Source organism: Pseudophryne corroboree, chromosome 6 (assembly GCF_028390025.1).
Source record: "Pseudophryne corroboree isolate aPseCor3 chromosome 6, aPseCor3.hap2, whole genome shotgun sequence".
Taxonomy (NCBI): Eukaryota; Metazoa; Chordata; class Amphibia; order Anura; family Myobatrachidae; genus Pseudophryne; species Pseudophryne corroboree.
Genome location: NC_086449.1, coordinates 268,683,085 through 268,707,047, shown reverse-complemented (window position 1 = coordinate 268,707,047; position 23,963 = coordinate 268,683,085). Strand labels below are relative to the sequence as shown.

Here is a 23,963-nt window from a genome sequence, read left to right as displayed (position 1 = left end):
TTGTGGTACCGAAGCCGGATGGCTCGGTAAGGCCTATTCTAAATCTGAAGTCCTTGAACCTGTACATAAAGAAGTTCAAGTTCAAAATGGAGTCACTCAGAGCAGTGATAGCGAACCTGGAAGAGGGGGACTTTATGGTATCCTTGGACATCAAGGATGCGTATCTCCACGTTCCAATTTACCCCTCACACCAGGGGTACCTCAGGTTCGTTGTACAAAACTGTCACTATCAGTTTCAGACGCTGCCGTTCGGATTGTCCACGGCACCTCGGATCTTTACAAAGGTAATGGCCGAGATGATGATTCTTCTTCGAAGAAAAGGCGTATTAATTATCCCATACTTGGACGATCTCCTAATAAGGGCGAGGTCCAGAGAACAGCTAGAGATGGGATTAGCACTGTCTCAAGAAGTGCTAAAACAGCACGGGTGGATTCTGAATATTCCAAAATCCCAGTTAATGCCGACAACTCGTCTGCTGTTCCTAGGGATGATTCTGGACACGGTTCAGAAAAAGGTTTTTCTCCCGGAGGAAAAAGCCAAGGAGTTATCCGAACTTGTCAGGAACCTCCTAAAACCAGGAAAGGTGTCTGTACATCAATGCACAAGAGTCCTGGGAAAAATGGTGGCTTCTTACGAAGCAATTCCATTCGGCAGATTCCATGCAAGAATTTTCCAAAGGGATCTGTTGGACAAATGGTCAGGGTCGCATCTTCAGATGCACCTACGGATAACCCTGTCTCCAAGGACAAGGGTGTCTCTTCTGTGGTGGTTGCAGAGTCCTCATCTATTGGAGGGCCGCAGATTCGGCATACAGGATTGGATCCTGGTGACCACGGACGCCAGCCTGAGAGGCTGGGGAGCAGTCACACAAGGAAGAAACTTCCAGGGAGTATGGACGAGCCTGGAAACGTCTCTTCACATAAACATTCTGGAACTAAGAGCAATATACAATGCTCTAAGCCAGGCAGAACCTCTGCTTCAGGGAAAACCGGTGTTGATCCAGTCGGACAACATCACGGCAGTCGCCCATGTGAACAGACAGGGCGGCACAAGAAGCAGGAGTGCAATGGCAGAAGCTGCAAGGATTCTTCGCTGGGCAGAGAATCATGTGATAGCACTGTCAGCAGTGTTCATCCCGGGAGTGGACAACTGGGAAGCAGACTTCCTCAGCAGACACGATCTTCACCCGGGAGAGTGGGGACTTCATCCAGAAGTCTTCCACATGCTGGTAACCCGTTGGGAAAGACCAATGGTGGACATGATGGCGTCTCGCCTCAACAAAAAACTGGACAGGTATTGCGCCAGGTCAAGAGATCCGCAGGCAATAGCTGTGGACGCGCTGGTAACGCCTTGGGTGTACCAGTCGGTGTATGTGTTTCCTCCTCTGCCTCTCATACCAAAAGTATTGAGAATTATACGGCAAAGAGGCGTAAGAACGATACTAGTGGTTCCGGATTGGCCAAGAAGGACTTGGTACCCGGAACTTCAAGAGATGATCACGGAAGATCCGTGGCCTCTACCTCTAAGGAGGGACTTGCTTCAGCAGGGTCCCTGTCTGTTTCAAGACTTACCGCGGCTGCGTTTGACGGCATGGCGGTTGAACGCCGGATCCTAATGGAAAAAGGCATGCCGGAAGAAGTCATTCCTACTTTGATTAAAGCAAGGAAAGAAGTAACCGTGCAACATTATCACCGAATTTGGCGAAAATATGTTGCGTGGTGCGAAGATCGGAGTGCTCCGACGGAGGAATTTCAACTGGGTCGATTCCTACATTTCCTGCAATCAGGATTGTCTATGGGTCTCAAATTGGGATCTATTAAGGTTCAAATTTCGGCCCTGTCGATTTTCTTTCAAAAAGAATTGGCTTCAGTCCCTGAAGTCCAGACCTTTGTTAAGGGAGTGCTGCATATACAGCCCCCTGTGGTGCCTCCAGTGGCACCGTGGGATCTCAATGTAGTTTTGGATTTTCTAAAATCTCATTGGTTTGAACCACTAAATAAGGTGGATTTGAAATATCTCACTTGGAAAGTGACCATGCTTCTAGCCCTGGCTTCTGCCAGGAGAGTGTCAGAATTGGCAGCTTTATCTTACAAAAGCCCATATCTGATTTTCCATTCGGACAGGGCAGAACTGCGGACTCGTCCGCATTTTCTCCCTAAGGTGGTGTCAGCATTTCATCTGAACCAGCCTATTGTAGTGCCTGCGGCTACAAGTGACTTGGAGGACTCCAAGTTACTGGACGTTGTCAGAGCATTAAGAATATATATTGCAAGAACAGCTGGAGTCAGAAAATCTGACTCGTTGTTTATATTGTATGCACCCAACAAGATGGGTGCTCCTGCGTCTAAGCAGACGATTGCTCGTTGGATCTGTAGCACAATCCAACTGGCACATTCTGTGGCAGGCCTGCCACAGCCTAAATCTGTAAAGGCCCACTCCACAAGGAAGGTGGGCTCATCTTGGGCGGCTGCCCGAGGGGTCTCGGCATTACAACTTTGCCGAGCAGCTACGTGGTCAGGGGAGAACACGTTTGTAAAATTTTACAAATTTGATACTCTGGCTAAGGAGGACCTGGAGTTCTCTCATTCGGTGCTGCAGAGTCATCCGCACTCTCCCGCCCGTTTGGGAGCTTTGGTATAATCCCCATGGTCCTTTCAGGAACCCCAGCATCCACTAGGACGATAGAGAAAATAAGATTTTACTTACCGATAAATCTATTTCTCGGAGTCCGTAGTGGATGCTGGGCGCCCATCCCAAGTGCGGATTATCTGCATAAATTGTACATAGTTATTGTTAACTTATTCGGGTTATTGTTGTTGGAAGCCATCTTTCAGAGGCTCCGCTGTTATCATACTGTTAACTGGGTTTAGATCACAAGTTGTACGGTGTGATTGGTGTGGCTGGTATGAGTCTTACCCGGGATTCAAAATCCTCCCTTATTGTGTACGCTCGTCCGGGCACAGTACCTAACTGGAGTCTGGAGGAGGGTCATAGGGGGAGGAGCCAGTGCACACCACCTGATCGGAAAAAGCTTTACTTTTTGTGCCCTGTCTCCTGCGGAGCCGCTATTCCCCATGGTCCTTTCAGGAACCCCAGCATCCACTACGGACTCCGAGAAATAGATTTATCGGTAAGTAAAATCTTATTATGTGTATATATATATATATATATATATATATATATATATATACACATATATATACACACACATGACATAAATTCTAAGGTCAGAGTTTTTAAACCCACTATACTGCACTAACCCTTTTGTCCTGTAGGTTCTTACTCAAACATTGAAATTTCACGGTTGCCCTAGAGGGCAAATTTCTATTTTTAAGAATGCCAACACCTGGGCTTACTTAAACACTCTGCTAACAAACAGAAACAGGTCAATACAACAAAATATCTTATGCTTGAAGGCATCAGCCCACACCAATTGTTACTGTAGTTTTTTAAACCCAATATATAGTGTATACAGTAGCTATGCACAAGAATCTTGAGTATATTAAAAGTCCTTGCATATACAGAAACTCATTTAGCCCCTTGTGTGCTAAAAGCCAGAAACATCAATCTAAGCTCTGTATTGGAGATAGTGTTTATTACTTCTGAAATCAGGTTGCACTATAGTCCATCACTTATGCACATTATACAGTAGGCTCCAGTGACCATACTAAATTGCAGATACCCTTCTATTTGAACATAAATCAAATGCTCTTTGCATCATTTAGTAGAAGAGATGGCCTAGTCCAGTGTGTTCCCAAACTCGGTGCCACATTGCCTTGGGGCACTTGCAGGGGGGCCCTGGGTTGGTGGTCCATACCGATTAAAAAAATGTATGGTCAATGTAAAACCAGTACTAGTGGATTTCAGTCATAAAATATGTGGACAAGCAGAAGCAAATCTTGTCCCTCACCACATATCTGAACTTAAGGATGACATATAAGCGCAACTTATTTAAATTATCATTTTTTTCTGAATTTCTCCATGACAAACGATTGGTCTAGAGATGCTGTGAAAAAAAATTCTGATAATCTAGGGTTTTGTTGTTGTTATTAAAAAAAAAAAAAAAGTTGGGGAGCTACTGGCATAGTCTGATTTGATGAACATGTCTCTGGGGGCATTTTTTTTATATCAACACTGACAGTATGCTGCAATAAAAGGAAACATTCACTTGTTCATCACAGGGGAAAACCCCCCCACTTGTCCAGCCCCAGCAGCCACTCACCAGCACGCTCCCCTGCATTTTAGCCATCTTGGTTATCATCTTCTTCATGTTGGCTTCTCCTGGTTCTGTGCTGAGTAAATTCCTGCATGGGTCACTTGACAGTGCATCAAGTTATGCCCCCTCAGTGAGGCAGATCTGATAACTGCCTCCACTTGTGTTTTTTTTTTTTTTTTTTGCAGCGTTATTGGTCACAGTGCGGCACCGCTTCAGGCGATTTCTGACTATCAAAGAGGGCACAACGCAGTCACTTTTTAAAAAAAACGTAAAGCGGCTAAACCCGACTAAACTAATAGGCGTGATCTGGAAAACTGCCGAACGGATCACTTTTCACACATTTCAGCTCACCACCCATGGCGGAGCTATATTTGAATATCTCCGTTGGGCGCCAACTAGTGGCTGCTGGCGTCAAAAACATTTGAATCTTGCCCTTTCTGTTCTAGTCCATGATACAGATTCTCTGATCTCCCAACTTCTACAGAATGAACTGTAAACATAAGAGGATGATTTACAACCTGGGAGAACATTGTAGACAACTGTGATAAAGAAATGTAACACATTTTTTTAATGTCTTATTTTTTGCAGGTATTAAATTCTTTTACTCCTGTAATTGCAGATAAATTGAGATGGCGTTTTTTGGACTGATGCCATATAGGGCCCATGTCTATCAGTGTGCCCATATACTCAGGGCAGGAGTGCTCAGGGGTTCCTGCCGCAACCTACATGTGACAAGCAGGTATGCTGCCAAAGAGTATTATGACGTGGTTGTTGTTGGAGGTGGAGCCGGTGGGATCACCATGAGTGCGCGTATGAGGAGAAAAGTTGGAGCTGGAAACGTTGCCGTCATAGAGCCAAGTGAGGTACAATAAATCACTGCTTCTACTATTGTGCTCTTTTTATTTGGCATATTTGGCCTTTTTATTTTCAATTTTAATAAATCAACTTTTTTTCCGTTTGGAGTGAATCACAATAAGCTATTGTAGTGCTGTACTTGTGGCAGCTGGTTACAGATAACAAAAATGTCTACAGCGCTCTGATAACACAGGCCTAGAAAAATAAACTTTTATTCTTTCATGAGAACCAAATAAACTGACTCTAAATTTATTTTTCGTGTTGAATTCAAGTATGCATTCAGATTTTTTTCCATCAGGCAGATTTTTTTTGTGACCTGCATTTGAAGTTTTATTAAATTAGTACTTATGTAAATCTAAATGAAAAATATACACATCATACTGGCTAACCTAAAAAGTTGTAGATGATGATTTCCAGACATATTAAGCCTTCGGGATGTCTCTCTTCATGGTCTAGCAATAGTCAGCCAGCATGCTGGAACTCCTTTTGCCTTGGAACTTCTTTTTCATTGTAGAAATCTACTGATGGAAACGCCACGCTCATCACTGAAAGCCCCAAGATTTTCTAGGACGAAGTCTAGGTGGGAGTACAAGAAGTGAAGTTTTAAAGACATGTTGCATCCCATAGCTTTGTAACCCTAACCCTATATCACAATGGTTATCTGCTTTATGAAAACAAGAACAGATTTTTTTGAATGACAACCAGGCTGCTTTTTCCAGTGGATTTAACAGTGCCTGAACATTTTCATCATCCATTTAGATTTTCAAATGCACAAATGCAGCAGAATTTTTATCAATTGCTTTTAGAAATTCTTTCCTCAGTCCTAGTTTAATATGCAGTGGAGGTGAATACACACTTTTTCAGGATCCACTAAATGCCCAGGAATAAGAGAGTCACGTTTCGGCTATTGTAACTGTCACTAATACCCCTTTCACACCGCAGCTTGTACCCGGTAATTTGCCGTTTTTACTGGCTTCCTAAACGGTTCGAGCTGCGATGTGAAAGGGTCACCTTCAATTTACCGTTTACACAATACCGGTATTTTGAAACGGTAAAAAAGCAGGGTCCTACCCGTTTCAGACCCGTTTAATTGTGCAGTGTGAAAGGGTCTGAAACGGTATTTGCAAGCCCCAGAAGGTGATAGGCTGTCTCCATGCGTGATCTCACCAGGCAGAAGCAGGAAATAAACATTTCAAATGACAACCACTGTTTTGTATGGGTGAAACGGGTTCAGTGTGAAAGGTACCAAAACGGTAATGAAATGGTAATATACTGGTTACAACATGCGATGTGAAGGGGGTTTAACTGCTCAGACCCGTTTTAAGAACTGTTTAAAGAACCGTTTCAAAAGCAGGTTTTGCGATGTGAAAGCAGCATAACACACTATGCGTCATGCAAAACTGTAATCACATATTTGAATTCAGAATTTTAAACTGCACTAAAGTCACTATTCGGTTTTCTTGTGGAAAAAAATATGTTGACCAGTGTAATGATGGCACCCTAACTACAATTGATATTTTAATTTAAGATTTCTTTATTTCTGGTTTTATTTTAAAAATGTATACTTTAAATATTATTGTTATCCTTTATTTATATGGCGCCACAAGGTTTCCGAAGCACTTAACAAAGCATCTAAACTTGAGCAGAACAAGAAAACGGGGTCAGATTTATTAAGCCTAGTGAAGTGATAAAGTGGACGGAAATAAAGCCTGTGACATGGTAGTTAGGAGCTGATTGGCTGGTACTTTATCTCCGTCCACTTTATCACTTCACCAGGTTTAATCAATCTGCCACACAGTGACTTACAGTGCAAGACAATGCTGGACAAATACATGGTGTATGAACTGCATCAGTGGTCATAACACTCAAATAAGCAGCAGGGGGGGAAGAAACCAAGGGTTAGGCATCATTGTAGGAGTATGCAGTAGATGATACTCTAGTAGAAGAAAGGGAAGGCAAAGGCAAAGCACATGAATGAAGAGGTCTCTGCTTGTGAGAGTTTACACTGTAAAGGGGAGGGGCAGACTGTGGCACAGATGTGGTAGACATTGAGCATGGAACAGAGGGTTAGGAGGAGAGATGTCTCGGTATGATGAAGAAGTGGATCTTGAAAGCCTGTTTGAAGTTTTGTCCAGAGGTAGGGAGCAGCACGGGCAAATTCTTGTAGAAGGGAGTTGGAGGAAGTAGTCAGTTGGCAGGAGAGGCGGCAATCATTTGTAGAACGAAAGGGGCAGACTGGAGTGTGCAGGGAGATGAGGTCAGAGATGTAAATGGGTGAGGAAGTGAGTGTGAGAAGTGTAAATTGGATTCTGAAGCGGAAGGAGAGCCAGTGTAGGGCTTGTGGGAGATGGAAGGCAGATGCAGTACGTGTGTAGAGAAAGATGAGCAAGCAGCAGCATGGAGAACAGATTGGAGTAGAGAAAGGTGGTAGTCAAGGAGGCAAGTAGTTTAATCTGGAGATGACCATGACCAGTGCGTGGATCAGGATCTTAGTAGCATCCAGGGTGAGTAAGGGTCTGATCCTGGAGATATTTTTGAGATGGGAATGGCAGGGCTGCGATAGGTACTGAATGCGTGGTTTAAAGGAGAGGGAGAAGTCAAGGATAACACCAAGATTGAGGAGATAGTTGTGCTGTGAATATAAAATGAAAATTAAATGAAAAGGGAAGATGACCAGCTCAGTCTGAGACATGTTAAGTTTCAGAAAGCCCTGAGACATCTAGGAGAGAGACATTTGGAGTCTCAATTGTAAAATTTCAATTAATTTGTAAAAAAATATTTTATCAACTCATGGCATTGATCACAATCTTTGTTTCGGTTGACATGCGGTTGGCATTCCTGATATTCTGCTGCCTGTAATACCCCTCAATAGACATCTTAAAAACTGCTTATAACGCAGTCTTATGACATTTTATCTGATCAGATGAGATAAAAAAAAAAAAAATGTGTGCTGCCTGTGATGGCCACATAGTTTTCTTAAAATGACAGCTACATTTTGTGTATGTGAGCAATTCCTGACTAAAAGTTATTAGCTTTATATTTTAACTCCTTTCTTATTCCATGCCTAGACACACTACTACCAGCCAATTTGGACTCTTGTTGGTGGCGGTGCCAAGAAACTGGCAAGCTCTGCTCGCCCTACTTCGAGCCTGATCCCATCCGGTGTCAAATGGATCAAAGCGGAAGTGAAAGGCTTTGATCCTGACAAAAACTGTGTCCGCATAGATGACGATAAAGAGGTACATATTTTTGAGTATAGAATTCACATTTGTAGACATTAAAGAGTAGTAACAAAAATTTTGTCAACCCCATGATAAAACGTCACTTTTAGAGAATAGGTGTTTTCTGATGGGCGTTTATATGCTTCACAAAAATGAAAGAAGCTTTCCTGTCTGAGACATTAGAAATGGACAACAGTAAGGTTTATGTTTCAAGGCAACGATTCTCAAACTGTGCGCCACAAGTTGGTCCCTGGTGCGGTGAAAAAAAAGTCTGGGGTTGCAGAACACACTCTTGCCAATCAGCAAGGGAAGGACAGTGTGCTATCCTGGTTTCCCCTCACCTCTACTGGGTATTGCGCAAGCTTGTCAGAATTAGCTGTAGAGGCTGTATTGGGCTGCCGTGATAGCAGGTGAGTGTGTTCCCATTTGAAGCACTCTCTGTTATTGCACTCCAGACTGGCAGTATCAGGAGAAGAAAACACCTCCACCTGAGATTGCTTGTCCATCATATGATTAGCGGGGACCACTTCCAATGGGAAGTCACCGTTACTGCTAGGCAGTCCCTGCGGGAGGCAGATTTTCCTGGGGGACTGCAGCCTCTAGGTAAAATCCAGAGATATGTATGACTGCATGTGCAGTGAGAAAATGTGGAGCTTAACGTTAACAATGACTGCATGCTATGCTATCTGGGTAAAAAGAACACAACATTTTTTTGAAGCCCTGTGGCCTAGCTCACTGTGTTCTCCATATAGATAATGAGTTGGAGGAGTCCTCCCTGAGAGCAGTGTCTTGCTATTAGTGTACTACGTGTATGATGTTCCTGTATAGATCAGCTTGCGCAGTGTGAGTGACACACAGTCAATATTTGCAGTGTTTTTTTTCCTGTTAACAGTTTATGAATCAGGGCTGGTGGCAGCATTAGTATTATACACATTTGTGGCCAGGGGTTAAAGTAAGCCGGAACGGGCCGGAACTGCGTTCCGTCAGTTCCACCAGGAGACGGAACGCAGTTCCGCCTCCCCCGGCTCACCTAACCCGATGTCCCGGGCGGCGCTGCAGGGAGATGCCGGGCGCCCGCTGAGATCGCGTTACCAGCGGGCGCCCGTCTCCCTCTCCGCAGCGGCAGCCGTAGGCAGGAGCTCAGTACTGAGCTCCGGCTTCCGGCTCTGTCAGTGCGCGCTATGGGAGAGACGTCATGACGCGTCTCTCTCATAGTGCAGAGGAGCGGGCGGCGAGAGAGGACTGCGGCGGGAGCGGGGCTAGGTAAGTATAGTTCTCCCCCCCCCCCCCCCCCCTCCCTCTCTCCCTCTCCCTCCCTCCCTCCTATATGTGTACCACAGGCGTTTCTACTGGGGGCCTTTACTACTGGGGCAAACTACAGAGGGGCAAACTACTGGGGGGCTCTAGTACTGGGGGCAAACTACTGGGGGCCTTTACTACTGGGGCAAACTACAGAGGGGCAAACTACTGGGGGGCTCTAGTACTGGGGGCAAACTACTGGGGGGCTTTACTGCTGGGGCAAACTACAAGGGGCAAACTACTGGGGGGCTCTAGTACTGGGGGCAAACTACTGGGGCAAACTACAGAGGGGCTCTAGTACTGGGGGCAAACTACCGGGGGCCTTTACTACTGGGGCAAACTACAGAGGGGCAAACTACTGGGGGCTCTAGTACTGGGGGCAAACTACTGGGGGGCTTTACTGCTGGGGCAAACTACAAGGGGCAAACTACTGGGGGCATTACTACAAGGGGGCAAGCTACAAAGGGGCAAACTACTGGCAGCATTACTACTGGGGGCTAAACTACAAGGGGGCATAATTACAGGAGCTAAACTACTGGGGGTATAACTACAGGGGGGCAAACTACTGGGGACATTACTAACTTTGGCAAACTACATGGGGGCTAAACTACAGGGGCTAAACAACTGGGGGCACAACTGCAGGGGGCATTACCACTGGGGGCTAAACTACATGGGGCAAACTACATGAGGGCAAAACTACTGGGGGCATTACCACTCAGAGGCTAAACTAGAGGGGGGGGGGTAAATTGCTGGGGTCATAACTGCAGGGGCATTACCAGTATGGGCATGACTACTGGGGCTAAACTACAGGGGCTAAACGACTAGGGGCAATACTACACAGGGGCATTACCATTAAGGGCATTACTGATGGGGTGCACAGCTAATGAGGGCATTGTAAAGGGGGCACTTCATAAGGGGCACTACTGTTGGGGGCATTGCATAAGGGGCACTACTACTGTGGGCATTGTATAAGGGATGCTACTGCTGGGGGCATTACTGTATGGGCCGACAAAGAAGCTGCGTTCCCGGTCCGCCCTCCGTCGCTCCGCCCCTACCATCGCCGCCGCACTGGAAGCCCAGGTTCCAGACTCCCAGCTGCAGCGGATCTGGGACCAGGCCGGCTTTATTATCCCTGCCGCTGCATCGAGCTTCTGTGACCGCGGCACTACTAGTTCAAATCTGTCGCTGATTGGCTGCCGGTCCGCAGCAGTTTTGAAATATTAGCGCCGTGGTCACAGGAGCTCGATGCGGCGGCAGGGATAATAAAGCCAGCCTGGTTCCAGATCCACTGCAGCCGCCCTCAGCCTCTTCTGCCGCCCCGCCCTCGGACCTCTGCGCACCCACAGCCTCCTCCTCCGCACTATCTCCGAGGCCCACAGCCTCCACGTCACGCCTACCACAGCCTTCTCATCCACAGCACCGCAGACCACCGCCGCTGCTAAACAGGTAATCTAACCTGCTGCCTTTCTCTCTCCCTAGTCCCTACTGTATTCCCCTGCTGTCACTTTCCATATCCCTGCTGTCACTTTCCATGTCCCTGCTGTCACTCTCCCTGTCACTCTGTCACTCTATAATGTGAATTTCGGCTCATTCTCTGTGCTATAATGTGAATTTTGGCTCATTCTGTGTGCTATAATGTGAATTTCGGCTCATACCGTGTGCTATAATGTGAATTTCGGCTCCTACTGTGTGGTGTAATGTGAATTTCGGCTCATACTGTGTGGTGTAATGTGAATTTCGGCTCATACCGTGTGGTGTAATGTGAATTTGACTCATACTGTGTGGTGTAATGTGAATTTGGCTCATACTGTGTGGTGTAATATGAATGTGGTTCATACTGTGTGGTATAAATGTGAATTTCGGCTCATACTGTGAGCTATAATGTGAAAGGGGTCCTACTATTGTGGTGCATAATGTGTATAAGGGGTATATGGTGTGGTAAACTACACTGAAGGGCACGCCCCCTTTTGAGTGGCCACGCCCCCTTGTGAGGAGTGCGCGCGCCGAAGGCGTGCACATAATTGCACCCTTCACTTTTCCATACCCCCACTTCAAAATTTCCACTTGGGTACTACTACTGTGGGCATTATTACTATTGTGTGACCACGCCCCTTTCTTTTTGAGACCACACCCCCTTTTTGCTGCGCGCGCCGTAGGCGCGCGCAATACCTTTATTTCATGGGTGCCGTGGGGAGGGGGGTGAGTTCCACCACCTCTCTAGGACCACTTTAAGCACTGTTTGTGGCTATGCTGATTTTCATGTTTATCGCAGAATCATTAGTGACTAAAAGAGCGATTGCCCCAGCCGCCCCGAAATTATTCCTGCCCTGCCTAGGGTTCACATTAATAGCATTATATGTGTCACTTAGAGGTGATCATTAATATAATTAGAATGTGTACTGCTAACACCAAAGGTCCTGATACATAACAGTACAAATAGCTTATGCCTGCACTAAGTACCCCTGAATATTTCATATTGCTTATTAGAATAAAACATGACATTTACTACTACCAGTTAGGGATGGTATCCATCTCCTGACATAACCCAGCTAATATTTTTTTTTTCCTAGCGTCAACCTGGCACAAATACACCTGTCCAGCTGTACAACGTATGCAGATCCAGACTTCCCCCCACCTTTTACACCTACCTAGTTGTTGTTTTCCGCAAAATGCGTCCTGCTACACATCAGCCCTATAATTTGTATTTTCTAACCATTACAGAAGATTGTAATTATCGTTGGCTACCAGATGCAATCAAACAAATATTTGATGATTTTCCTGGTGATTCTTCTAGTCTAGGGCTCTGGGAGAATACACATTCCCTGTAGAAAAAATGGGGATTGTGGGCCTAATTCAGTAAGGATTGCAACACCCTGCATGTGTTTTCTTATTTAAGGATAATGATTCTCAGTAGGCAGATGTAATCTCTCCGTTACCTTTTAGGCAGGTATTATAGTTTGCTAGAATTCAGTTGTCTGTGATGCTGACCTAATATCTCATATAGAGATACAGGTAATAATGGTATGGTAAGAGCAATGTAGCTCATGTGTTATACCATCATGCCTGGTTTGTACACCATGATGGTGAGTTTGCACATAGATTACAGGATTTGTCTGTAAAACAGATTGATGTGGACTGTCCGTCGGCATAGCTATGTTAGAACAGGTGTTATGTAAAAACACAAAACTTAAAATACTGTACTTGAGCCTGATATTTAACCCCCTTCAGTGCTGAGCTTGTTTTGGTGCTTTGTGGACTGGTCCTATTCCAACATCAATATCTGTAATTGTTTATGCAGTACATACACAGATTATACCTTGTTTATTTCAGAAGGCTTTGAATTTCCAGAAAATATCATGAGTTTTCCTATTTCTATTTTTGCTGGCTCCACCCGTGCAGATCAGATAAACGCTCTGACCCTGTGAGCAATTATGCAATCCTTGTGCACCCTGAATAATACGCTCAGCTATGTTAGCAGCATTGCAGTAGCGGCCATGTAGTTTTGTACTGTGTCAGCTCACTGCAAATGATATTACTTTACTTGCGCCAATATTGCCTTCACCCCTGTCATGTATAAACCATGTAGTCCCTTTCTCTATGTGACATTGTAAACGCATTGCTATTCTCAACACCACAAAACTCTATAGAGTGCTAAAGGGTACCAGCTGCCTATATAAGTTTTTTAATTTTATTTTATGTTCCATACTCACAGCAATATATTTTTTTCTTTCTTTGCAGATAGGCTACAAGTATTTAATCATTGCCCTTGGAATCAAATTGCAGTTTGAAAAGGTAAATCAGTAATGTCAGTTCTTTGTTAGTCTGTGGAGAGAATGAGCTGAGTGAATATTCGTTGTTATTTTGTATAATAGCCCATCTGTTCTCATCTCATTTGGGTGATGTATGAGTGGTGATACTACTGATTTCATTTGGTAGCTCTCTATTGAGAATGCTGATTTTCATACAGGACTAAAAGCAAACATTTAAAAAAAAACATTTCATACACTTTAAATGAAGCCGCTGCGGCCGCTATACTTAATCCGCAACCTACGGACTTTTTACACCGTTAGCGTACAGAGTCCCGTACCGAGTACGGACTTTGCGTACAAACGCCGCGCTGGCTGTACAAAGTACACACAGCACGTACACACCCAATGATACACCGTGAACCCTTAACAGCTATGCAATGCGATAATAATAATACACTTTAAACCTTAGCAGGGAAAGGAAGACACGACACCAGATTGTAATTAAACTACTGGGTTCCGACAAAACAGCGTATTATTACTGAAAGGGGGTTACAATAACAAAGCAATACAATACAAAAGAATAATGGCTACAGTCAATGATACATACTTGTTTGGATTTCGCCGCGCTACCCAGTCTGGTCCTCTGTCATCTAGATAGATAACTTTGTGAGTCTTGTGTGACCAGGCCTGCAGCAGGCATCTTTTATACAGTAGATCAAAACATAATACAATAGACACTGTGTGCTCTTCTTCCATTGGTTCGGGGGTGGGACATATCCTGTGCACCGGAGGTCATTGGTCAGCTCAAGAAGTGGGCAATGGCTAGGACTTGAGATGTGGTTTCTGTTGTTTGCATCTGAGTTCCCGCCCCATGACCAGTTAAACCCATCACATTAATCATACATAAATCTGGTATTATTAATAACTTAATGTGGTAATCTATAATAATATTCTTATTCCCATCAGATTAATGTTTACGTGACTCTGAACAATATGATCCCACACATGATATGGTTATCTATTTCCATCCTCAAGATATACATATATCCACATATATCCATATACTCATATATATATATATATATATACATATATATATATATATATATATATATACATACATACATACACAAACACATACATCTCCAAGAGTTCAAACTATGAATGTCAATATCTCAGATTTCTAAATGTCTGGTTTGTATCTTGGTTACCTATTTGCTAATTTAGTTTCTCGCAGCTTCGGTTCCTGGGTATTGTCTCTTCGTTTGTTTTTGTCTTCAGGTGAGACAATGACAATCCAGTACTTATTGTTTTAAATAGAAACTCGGCTATCTTAGTAAACAAAGGTGTTTGCCTTCTTCATAGAATTTCAAAGCCTAGTGCAAATAAGGCCATTGTATTTAGTCTCTGGGAGTTTTAATTTATGTGTGACCGATCTTCATGCTATTTAGAAGAAAAAGCAGACAATGTGGGATTTATACAATATATAGATTAGATTTATGATATGTCTTTGTGGCTTTTCCATGAGAGTACAAATTCCACTGTAATTACTCATATCACGCTCTAATGCGCAGGACCGCGGGAGCGACAATACGCAATTTGCGAACATGTGCAAACACAGCCGAACACGTACGCACACGGAGGCCATCTATTTTTTATTTTTTAGTTTGTACGCAATGTGTGTGTTGTAATATTTTCAGACTTCGACAGTCCACCCTTTGGCAGTCATCAATAACTGCCACTAACTAATCAATAAACAGGAAAAAAAATATTACCTATACAATATATACAAAAGCTTGGATGATCGGGGAAGAGTTGTAGGTGGGAAATGTATGACCTAGTGGGATAGTAAAAAGCATGTATGTATGAATCCATGTCTGAGGGGCATGTATCATCGTGCCGTATATGTTCTAGATAAGCTTTGAGGTATTGCGAAGTATACATTAAATCCTTCTCATCCCGTATTAAGGGTCTGTAAATGGGCCAACAAACACTACCGAGCTCTTTTCGGCTTTTTTTGTTCCAACAAATGGGGTGCACATTTAGTTGATGATACATGGATGGGGAAACATATGTGAGTGCTAATATATGTGGATATCACCTGTCGACTATGTGTGCCATTAACTGGAGGTTGCAGAGATGAAGATAAGACACATATATAAAATACATTCACATAAACATTTTGGGTAGGGCTGATGTCTTTTCCGGATGGATGTGGGCAGAGGGGGAAACAAAAGAAAAACGGGTGAAAGAAACAGGCCATGAAATTCATTTGCAATCCTTATCATAACACTGTCTCTATGGATGGGTCGTAAATTAAATCTGCTGCTATAACAGTCGCTCCTTAGACTCATCAAATTTGTGCCGTGCTTGCGCCGCATTAGCATTTGAACACACCTCAATATCGAACCAATAATTATCACGACTCCCAGGATACAAAGGAGAAACTTCCCCACACTCATAATGACATTCTGAGCCCACTCTCCTTAACCTGAGAACCATTTGCGTGGTGTCAACCATAAGACCCAGCCGGTCAGTTCATTACTCACAGTCGCTAAGGTAAGGTTGTGCTTCCTCCTGAACTCCCACTTCAACTGCAAGATATCGTCTATCTTTCGATCGATGATCTCCGTTGGGTCGTCAGTGCTGTTTGTAATATAAGTACAGCACTTCACACCATATTGAGTTGCCAGAGTAACACAGTACCCACCTGTCACGGCTGCGACATAATTAAGGACCATCCTGTGCTGAATCAGTTCCTTCTTGTAAGCTTGTAACTCCCTTCCCGTATACCTGAAGGTGTCATCATACATCTCAGTGATATTATCTATCAAGTTCGCTAGCGCATGGATATACCTATAATTTATAGTTCCTCTGGAAGTACGGGTGATATCTAGTGCGAGAAGGAACTGAATCCCGGTGGATTCGTGGATCAAATCAGAGGCTGCGTGCTCTGCCCTATCTATGAGGTGTCTCTTGATGATGTGTTCATAGTGAGTATGAGTATAAGGAGCCTGAGCACTGCGGTGAACGTCTTTCATCTTATCATGGGTTATGGTCATGACCTCTGGCAGTACTCTCCCAATATAACACAATCCCTCTGAGCTCGGGGCAAGCCACTTGTACGCCTTCCACATATGAAATAGGCATCATCTGGGAGAACATAGGGGACAAAATATAACATTACCATATTACAAATTTCTCTAACGTCCTAAGTGGATGCTGGGGACTCCGTAAGGACCATGGGGAATAGCGGCTCCGCAGGAGTCTGGGCACAAAAGTAAAGCTTTAGAACTACCTGGTGTGCACTGGCTCCTCCCCCCATGACCCTCCTCCAAGCCTCAGTTAAGATTTTGTGCCCGAACGAGAAGGGTGCACACTAGGTGGCTCTCCTGAGCTGCTTAGTGAAAAGTTTAGTTTTAGGTTTTTTATTTTCAGTGAGACCTGCTGGCAACAGGCTCACTGCATCGAGGGACTAAGGGGAGAAGAAGCGAACTCACCTGCGTGCAGAGTGGATTGGGCTTCTTATGCTACTGGACATTAGCTCCAGAGGGACGATCACAGGCCCAGCCATGGATGGGTCCCAGAGCCGCGCCGCCGGCCCCCTTACAGAGCCAGAAGACAGAAGAGGTCCGGAAAATCGGCGGCAGAAGACGTCCTGTCTTCAACAAGGTAGCGCACAGCACTGCAGCTGTGCGCCATTGCTCTCAGCACACTTCACACCCCGGTCACTGAGGGTGCAGGGCGCTGGGGGGGGGGGCGCCCTGAGACGCAATAAAAACACCTTGGATGGCAAAAAATGCATCACATATAGCTCCTGGGCTATATGGATGCATTTAACCCCTGCCAGAATACATAGAAAAACGGGAGATAAGGCCGCCGATAAGGGGGCGGAGCCTATCTCCTCAGCACACTGGCGCCATTTTCCCTCACAGCTCCGTTGGAGTGAAGCTCCCTGGCTCTCCCCTGCAGTCACTACACTACAGAAAGGGTTAAAAAAGAGAGGGGGGCACTAATTAGGCGCAGTATAAATAATACAGCAGCTATAAGGGGAAAAACACTTATATAAGGTTATCCCTGTATATATATAGCGCTCTGGTGTGTGCTGGCAAACTCTCCCTCTGTCTCCCCAAAGGGCTAGTGGGGTCCTGTCCTCTATCAGAGCATTCCCTGTGTGTGTGCTGTGTGTCGGTACGTTTGTGTCGACATGTATGAGGAGAAAAATGATGTGGAGACGGAGCAGATTGCCTGTAATAGTGATGTCACCCCCTAGGGGGTCGACACCTGAGTGGATGAACTGTTGGAAGGAATTACGTGACAGTGTCAGCTCTGTATAAAAGACAGTGGTTGACATGAGACAGCCGGCTACTCAGCTTGTGCCTGTCCAGACGTCTCATAGGCCGTCAGGGGCTCTAAAGCGCCCGTTACCTCAGATGGCAGATATAGACGCCGACACAGATACTGACTCCAGTGTCGACGGTGAAGAGACAAATGTGACTTCCAGTAGGGCCACACGTTACATGATAGAGGCAATGAAAAATGTTTTACACATTTCTGATAATACGAGTACCACCAAAAAGGGGTATTATGTTCGGTGAGGAAAAACTACCTGTAGTTTTCCTGAATCTGAGAAATTAAATGAGGTGTGTGATGATGCGTGGGTTTCCCCCGATAACAACTGATAATTTCTAAAATGTTATTGGCATTATATCCTTTCCCGCCAGAGGTTAGGGTGCGTTGGGAAACACCCCCTAGGGTGGATAAAGCGCTCACACGCTTGTAAGGGCTCTACCCTCTCCTGAGATGGCCGCCCTTAAGGATCCTGCTGATAGAAAGCAGGAGGGTATCCTAAAATGTATTTACACACATACTGGTGTTATACTGCGACCAGCAATCGCCTCAGCCTGGATGTGCAGTGCTGGGTTGGCGTGGTCGGATTCCCTGACTGAAAATATTGATACCCTAGATAGGGACAGTATATTTTTGCCTATAGAGCATTTAAAAGATGCATTTCTATATATGCGTGATGCACAGCGGAATATTTGCCGACTGGCATCAAGTCTAAGTGCGTTGTCCATTTCTACCAGTAGAGGGTTATGGACACGACAGTGGTCAGGTGATGCGGATTTCAAACGGCATTTGGAAGCAACATGAGAAGACGCCGTATTATCAGGCGCAGTCTTTTCGTGGACAAGCGGGCAAAAGGTTCCTCATTCTGCCCCGTGACAGAGGGAGAGGAAAAAGGCTGCAGAAATCAGCCAGTTCCCAGGAACAGAAACCCTTTCCCGCCTCTGCCAAGCCCTCAGTATGACGCTGGGGCTTTACAAGCAGAATCAGGCACGGTGGGGGGCCCGTCTCAATCAATTTCAGCGCGCAGTGGGCTCACTCGCAAGTAGACCCCTGGATCCTTCAGTGATATCTCAGGGGTACAAATTGGAATTCGAGACGTCTCCCCCTCGCCGTTTCCTAAAGTCGGCTTTACCGATGTCTCCTTCTGACAGGGAGACAGTTTTGGAAGCCATTCACAAGCTGTATTCCCAGCAGGTGATAATCAAGGTACCCCTCCTGCAACAGGGAACGGGGTATTATTCCACACTGTTGTGGTACCGAAGCCGGACGGCTCGGTGAGACCGATTCTAAATCTAAAATCTTTGAACACTTACATACAGAGGTTCAAATTCAAGATTGAGTCACTCAGAGCAGTGATTGCGAACCTGGAAGAAGGGGACTACATGATGTCTCGGGACATCGAGGATGCTTACCTTCATGTCCAAATTTACCCTTCTCACCAAGGGTACCTCAGGTTTATGGTACAGAACTGTCACTATCAGTTCAGACGCTGCCGTATGGATGGTCCACGGCACCCCGGGTCTTTACCAAGGTAATGGCCGAAATGATGATATTCCTTCGAAGGAAGGGAATTTTAGTTATCCCTTACATGGACGATTCCCTGATAAGGGTAAGATCCAGGGAACAGTTGGAGGTCGGTGTAGCACTATCTCAGGTAGTGTTGCGGCAGCACGATTGTATTCTCAATATTCCAAAATCGCAGCTGGTTCCGACGACTCGTCTTCTGTTCCTAGGGATGATCCTGGACACAGTCCAGAAAAAGGTGTTTCTCCCGGAGGAGAAAGCCAGGGAGTTATCCGAGCTAGTCAGGAACCTCCTAAAACCGAGCCAAGTCTCAGTGCATCAATGCACAAGGGTTCTGGGTAAAATGGTGGCTTCCTACGAAGCAATTCCATTCGGCAGATTCCACGCAAGAACTTTCCAGTGGGACCTGCTGGACAAATGGTCCGGGTCGCATCTTCAGATGCATCAGCGGATAACCCTGTCACCAAGAACAAGGGTGTCCCTCCTGTGTTGGTTGCAGAGTGCTCATCTTCTAGAGGGCCGCAGATTCGGCATTCAGGACTGGGTCCTGGTGACCACGGATGCCAGCCTGCGAGGCTGGGGAGCAGTCACACAGGGAAGGATTTTCCAGGGCTTATGGTCAAGCCTGGAGACATCACTTCACATAAATATCCTGAAGCTAAGGGCCATTTACAATGCTCTAAGCTTAGCAAGACCTCTGCTTCAAGGTCAGCCGGTGTTGATCCAGTCGGACAACATCACGGCAGTCACCCACGTAAACAGACAGGGTGGCACAAGAAGCAGGAGGGCAATGGCAGAAGCTGCAAGGATTCTTCGCTGGGCGGAAAATCATGTGATAGCACTGTCAGCAATTCCGGGAGTGGACAACTGGGAAGCAGACTTCCTCAGCAGACACGACCTCCACCCGGGAGAGTGGGGACTTCACCCAGAAGTCTTCCACATGATTATAAACCGTTGGGAAAAAATCGACAGGTATTGCGCCAGGTCAAGGGACCCTCAGGCAATAGCTGTAGACGCTCTGGTAACACCGTGGGTGTACCAGTCCGTGTATGTGTTCCCTCATCTGCCTCTCATACCCAAGGTACTGAGATTGATAAGATGGAGAGGAGTAAGCACTATATTCGTGGCTCCGGATTGGCCAAGAAGGACTTGGTAACCGGAACTTCAAGAGATGCTCACGGAGGATCCGTGGCCTCTACCTCTCAGAAGGGACCTGCTCCAGCAAGGACCCTGTCTGTTCCAAGACTTACCGCGGCTGCGTTTGACGGCATGGCGGTTGAACGCCGGATCCTGAAGGAAAAAAGGCATTCCGGATGAAGTCATCCCTATCCTGATCAAAGCCAGGAAGGATGTAACCGCAAAACATTATCACCGCATTTGGCGAAAATATGTTGCGTGGTGCGAGGCCAGTAAGGCCCGACGGAGGAAATTCAACTGGGTCGATTCCTACATTTCCTGCAAACAGGAGTGTCTATGGGCCTGAAATTGGGGTCCATTAAGGTTCAAATTTCGGCCCTGTCAATTTTCTTCCAAAAAGAACTAGCTTCAGTCCCTGAAGTTCAGACGTTGTAAAAGGGGTACTGCATATACAGCCTCCTTTTGTGCCTCCAGTGGCACCTTGAGATCTCAATGTAGTTTTTGGGTTCCAAAAGTCACATTGGTTTGAACCACTTAAATCTGTGGAGTTAAAATATCTCACATGGAAAGTGGTCATGCTGTTGGCCCTGGCCTGGGCCAGGCGCGTGTCAGAATTGGCGGCTTTATCCTGTAAAAGCCCTTATCTGATTTTCCATTCGGACAGGGCGGAATTGAGGACTCGTCCTCCGTTTCTCCCTAAGGTGGTTTCAGCGTTTCACCTGAACCAACCTATTGTGGTGCCTGCGGCTACTAGGGACTTGGAGGACTCCAAGTTGCTAGACGTTATCAGGGCCCTGAAAATATATGTTTCCAGGACGGCTGGAGTCAGAAAATCTGACTCGCTGTTTATCCTGTATGCACCCAACAAGCTGGGTGCTCCTGCTTCTAAGCAGACTATTGCTCGTTGGATTTGTAGTACAATTCAGCTTGCACATTCTGTGGCAGGCCTGCCACAGCCAAAAATCTGTAAATGCCCACTCCACAAGGAAGATGGGCTCATCTTGGGCGGCTGCCCGAGGGGTCTCGGCTTTACAACTTTGCCGAGCAGCTACTTGGTCAGGAGCAAATACGTTTGTAAAATTCTACAAAATTGATACCCTGGCTGAGGAGGACCTGGAGTTCTCTCATTTGGTGCTGCAGAGTCATCCGCACTCTCCCGCCCGTTTGGGAGCTTTGGTATAATCCCCATGGTCCTTACGGAGTCCCCAGCATCCACTTAGGACGTTAGAGAAAATAAGAATTTACTTACCGATAATTCTATTTCTCGTAGTCCGTAGTGGATGCTGGGCGCCCATCCCAAGTGCGGATTGTCTGCAATACTGGTACATAGTTATTGTTACCAAAAAATCTGGTTATTGCTGTAGTGAGCCATCTTTTCTAGAGGCTCCTCTGTTATCATGCTGTTAACTGGGTTTAGATCACGAGTTGTACGGTGTGATTGGTGTGGCTGGTATGAGTCTTACCCAGGATTCAAAATCCTTCCTTATTGTGTACGCTCGTCCGGGCACAGTATCCTAACTGAGGCTTGGAGGAGGGTCATGGGGGGAGGAGCCAGTGCACACCAGGTAGTTCTAAAGCTTTACTTTTGTGCCCAGACTCCTGCGGAGCCGCTATTCCCCATGGTCCTTACGGAGTCCCCAGCATCCACTACGGACTACGAGAAATAGAATTATCGGTAAGTAAATTCTTATTTTTCCAAGTAAAGAAATTAATCCCTAGTTCTCCCATTTGCTCAGTACAAGTATCGGGCTGGATGACATGAGCACAATACCCTGGCAATACTTTTCCTACCCATATGGTCTTGCTTCCACGAGTATATCTATACCGGAAATACCTCCCACTTTTGGCTATTTGGCGTACAAGTTCAGAGTCTATGGGTATGCTATCAGCTCTGTGTGAAAAGGTCATTGTCGGGTTATTCCGTGTCACTTCCCAATTTCCCGGTTTTCGGTAATTGGAAATATTAAAACACAATAAGGACCTGTCTACATGATACTGGTGGAGCTTCATACTAGGGGGCCTAGAGATATTGAATTTCTTGTCCACCGGTCTCCCACCCCGTAATTCGAGTACCTCATCTATTGCTAAAGGGTATGGTACTAATCCTGACTTGCTCTGACCTTGAGGTACCTGTGAGCACACCCAGCATTCTGTTTGGTTTAAGACCTTACCCACTAGTAAGTGGTAATCACTCAACGGATGACGGTCCATGTCGATATTGAGGTTGGACTGACATCTCTGGATGCACCCATCCTCGACTATATTCTTACAATTCCTACAAATACAATATTCATCAGACAATAACCCCTCACAGTGCCTCCGAGCTCCCTGACTACCAGAGCGCTTACTGATGCCAGCCTTTACTAAAGTGATGTGCTGATCCTGAGATCCTACAAATTCATACTTGCTATCAGAACCTATTCCAGATCGCCGCTCGACCTCTCTGGGACCCTCACCAAAACAAACTGTCCTTATCAAAACCAGAATTACTAACAGAACCCGAAACGCAGTCTCTTGTGATCGATCCATTTCGTTAGGGGAAAGGAGGAAAATAAGAAGGAGAAAAGAAAGGAAAAATGCAGGGGGAGGTGAAAAAAGAAAGTGGTACGACAACCGTTCTAGGTCTTGTTACTCTCTGTGCTCAGATGCCTTTCAACAGTCCTGCCTCTCAACTTTCCCGGAACAGACACTCCAGTGATACGAGATTCTCTACACTTTGAGGGGTGTCTGCTCTTTGTCACGAGTTCTCTCCGGGTCAGCGACCTTCTTGCAGTGGGACGAGTGGACCCAAGTCTCTTTCGGCGACCTTCAACGCTGTCGTGCTGGTTAACAAGACTTGGTATGTTCCTTTCCCACCTGTCTATGAGGCAACCTGAGCGTAAGAAATTTCGAATCATCACAATCCCCAGGCTCAATGTCATGACAATTACTGTTCGGTAGGTCAGGAATCGCCAGCTTTAAATTTCTTTGTTGATTTCTCAGCTGCTGGCTCATCCCAACCAAATATTTCACAGTCACTTCATTATTACATTTCAAATCATCCTGAGGGTCTATCATTACATGAGGTTGTCGACCAAAAAGAATTTCGAAGGGTGATAGGTTAAGGGGAGACCTGGGAGTGGTTCTGATGCTGTACAACACTAGTGGCAAAGCTTCTGGCCACAACAATCCAGTTTCAGCCATTTGCTCAGCTTGTTCACTCTCTCCAACTTTGCACTCGCCTGTGGACGGTTACGGAGTATGCAGCTTGCTATTAATTCCCATCAGTTTGCACATGACCTGAAAGACTTCAACTGTAAAATGGGTACCCCTGTCACTTTCAATTATTCTAGGGATACCATATCTACACACAAATTCCTGCACAATTTTCTTTGCAGTGAACGTAGCAGTATTTGTGGCAGCAGGGAACGCTTCTACCCAGTTGGAAAATACATCAATACAAACTAACACATATTTTAGATTCCTACAGGGTGGTAACTGTATGAAATCGATTTGTATTACCTGAAAAGGTCCATCTGTCGGAGGGATATGTGATGGCTCTGTTGGTATTGACTTTCCAATATTCTTCCTCAAGCAAGTAAAGCATGTCATTGCTCTCTTACCTGCATGAG

General features: G+C 45.5%; 1 protein-coding gene across 3 annotated transcripts in view; it reads left to right on the top strand.

The window, feature by feature from the left end:
- Positions 1–23,963, top strand: part of SQOR (sulfide quinone oxidoreductase) — a 183,590-nt gene that overhangs the window by 115,136 nt on the left and 44,491 nt on the right. For all 3 annotated transcript variants that reach the window (XM_063926005.1, XM_063926007.1, XM_063926006.1), the window contains 3 exons: positions 4,837–5,080; positions 8,141–8,311; positions 13,331–13,384. In XM_063926005.1, the coding sequence (XP_063782075.1) occupies positions 4,847–5,080; positions 8,141–8,311; positions 13,331–13,384 (459 nt within the window). In that variant the 5' untranslated portion in view covers positions 4,837–4,846. The remainder of the gene's footprint in view (positions 1–4,836; positions 5,081–8,140; positions 8,312–13,330; positions 13,385–23,963) is intronic.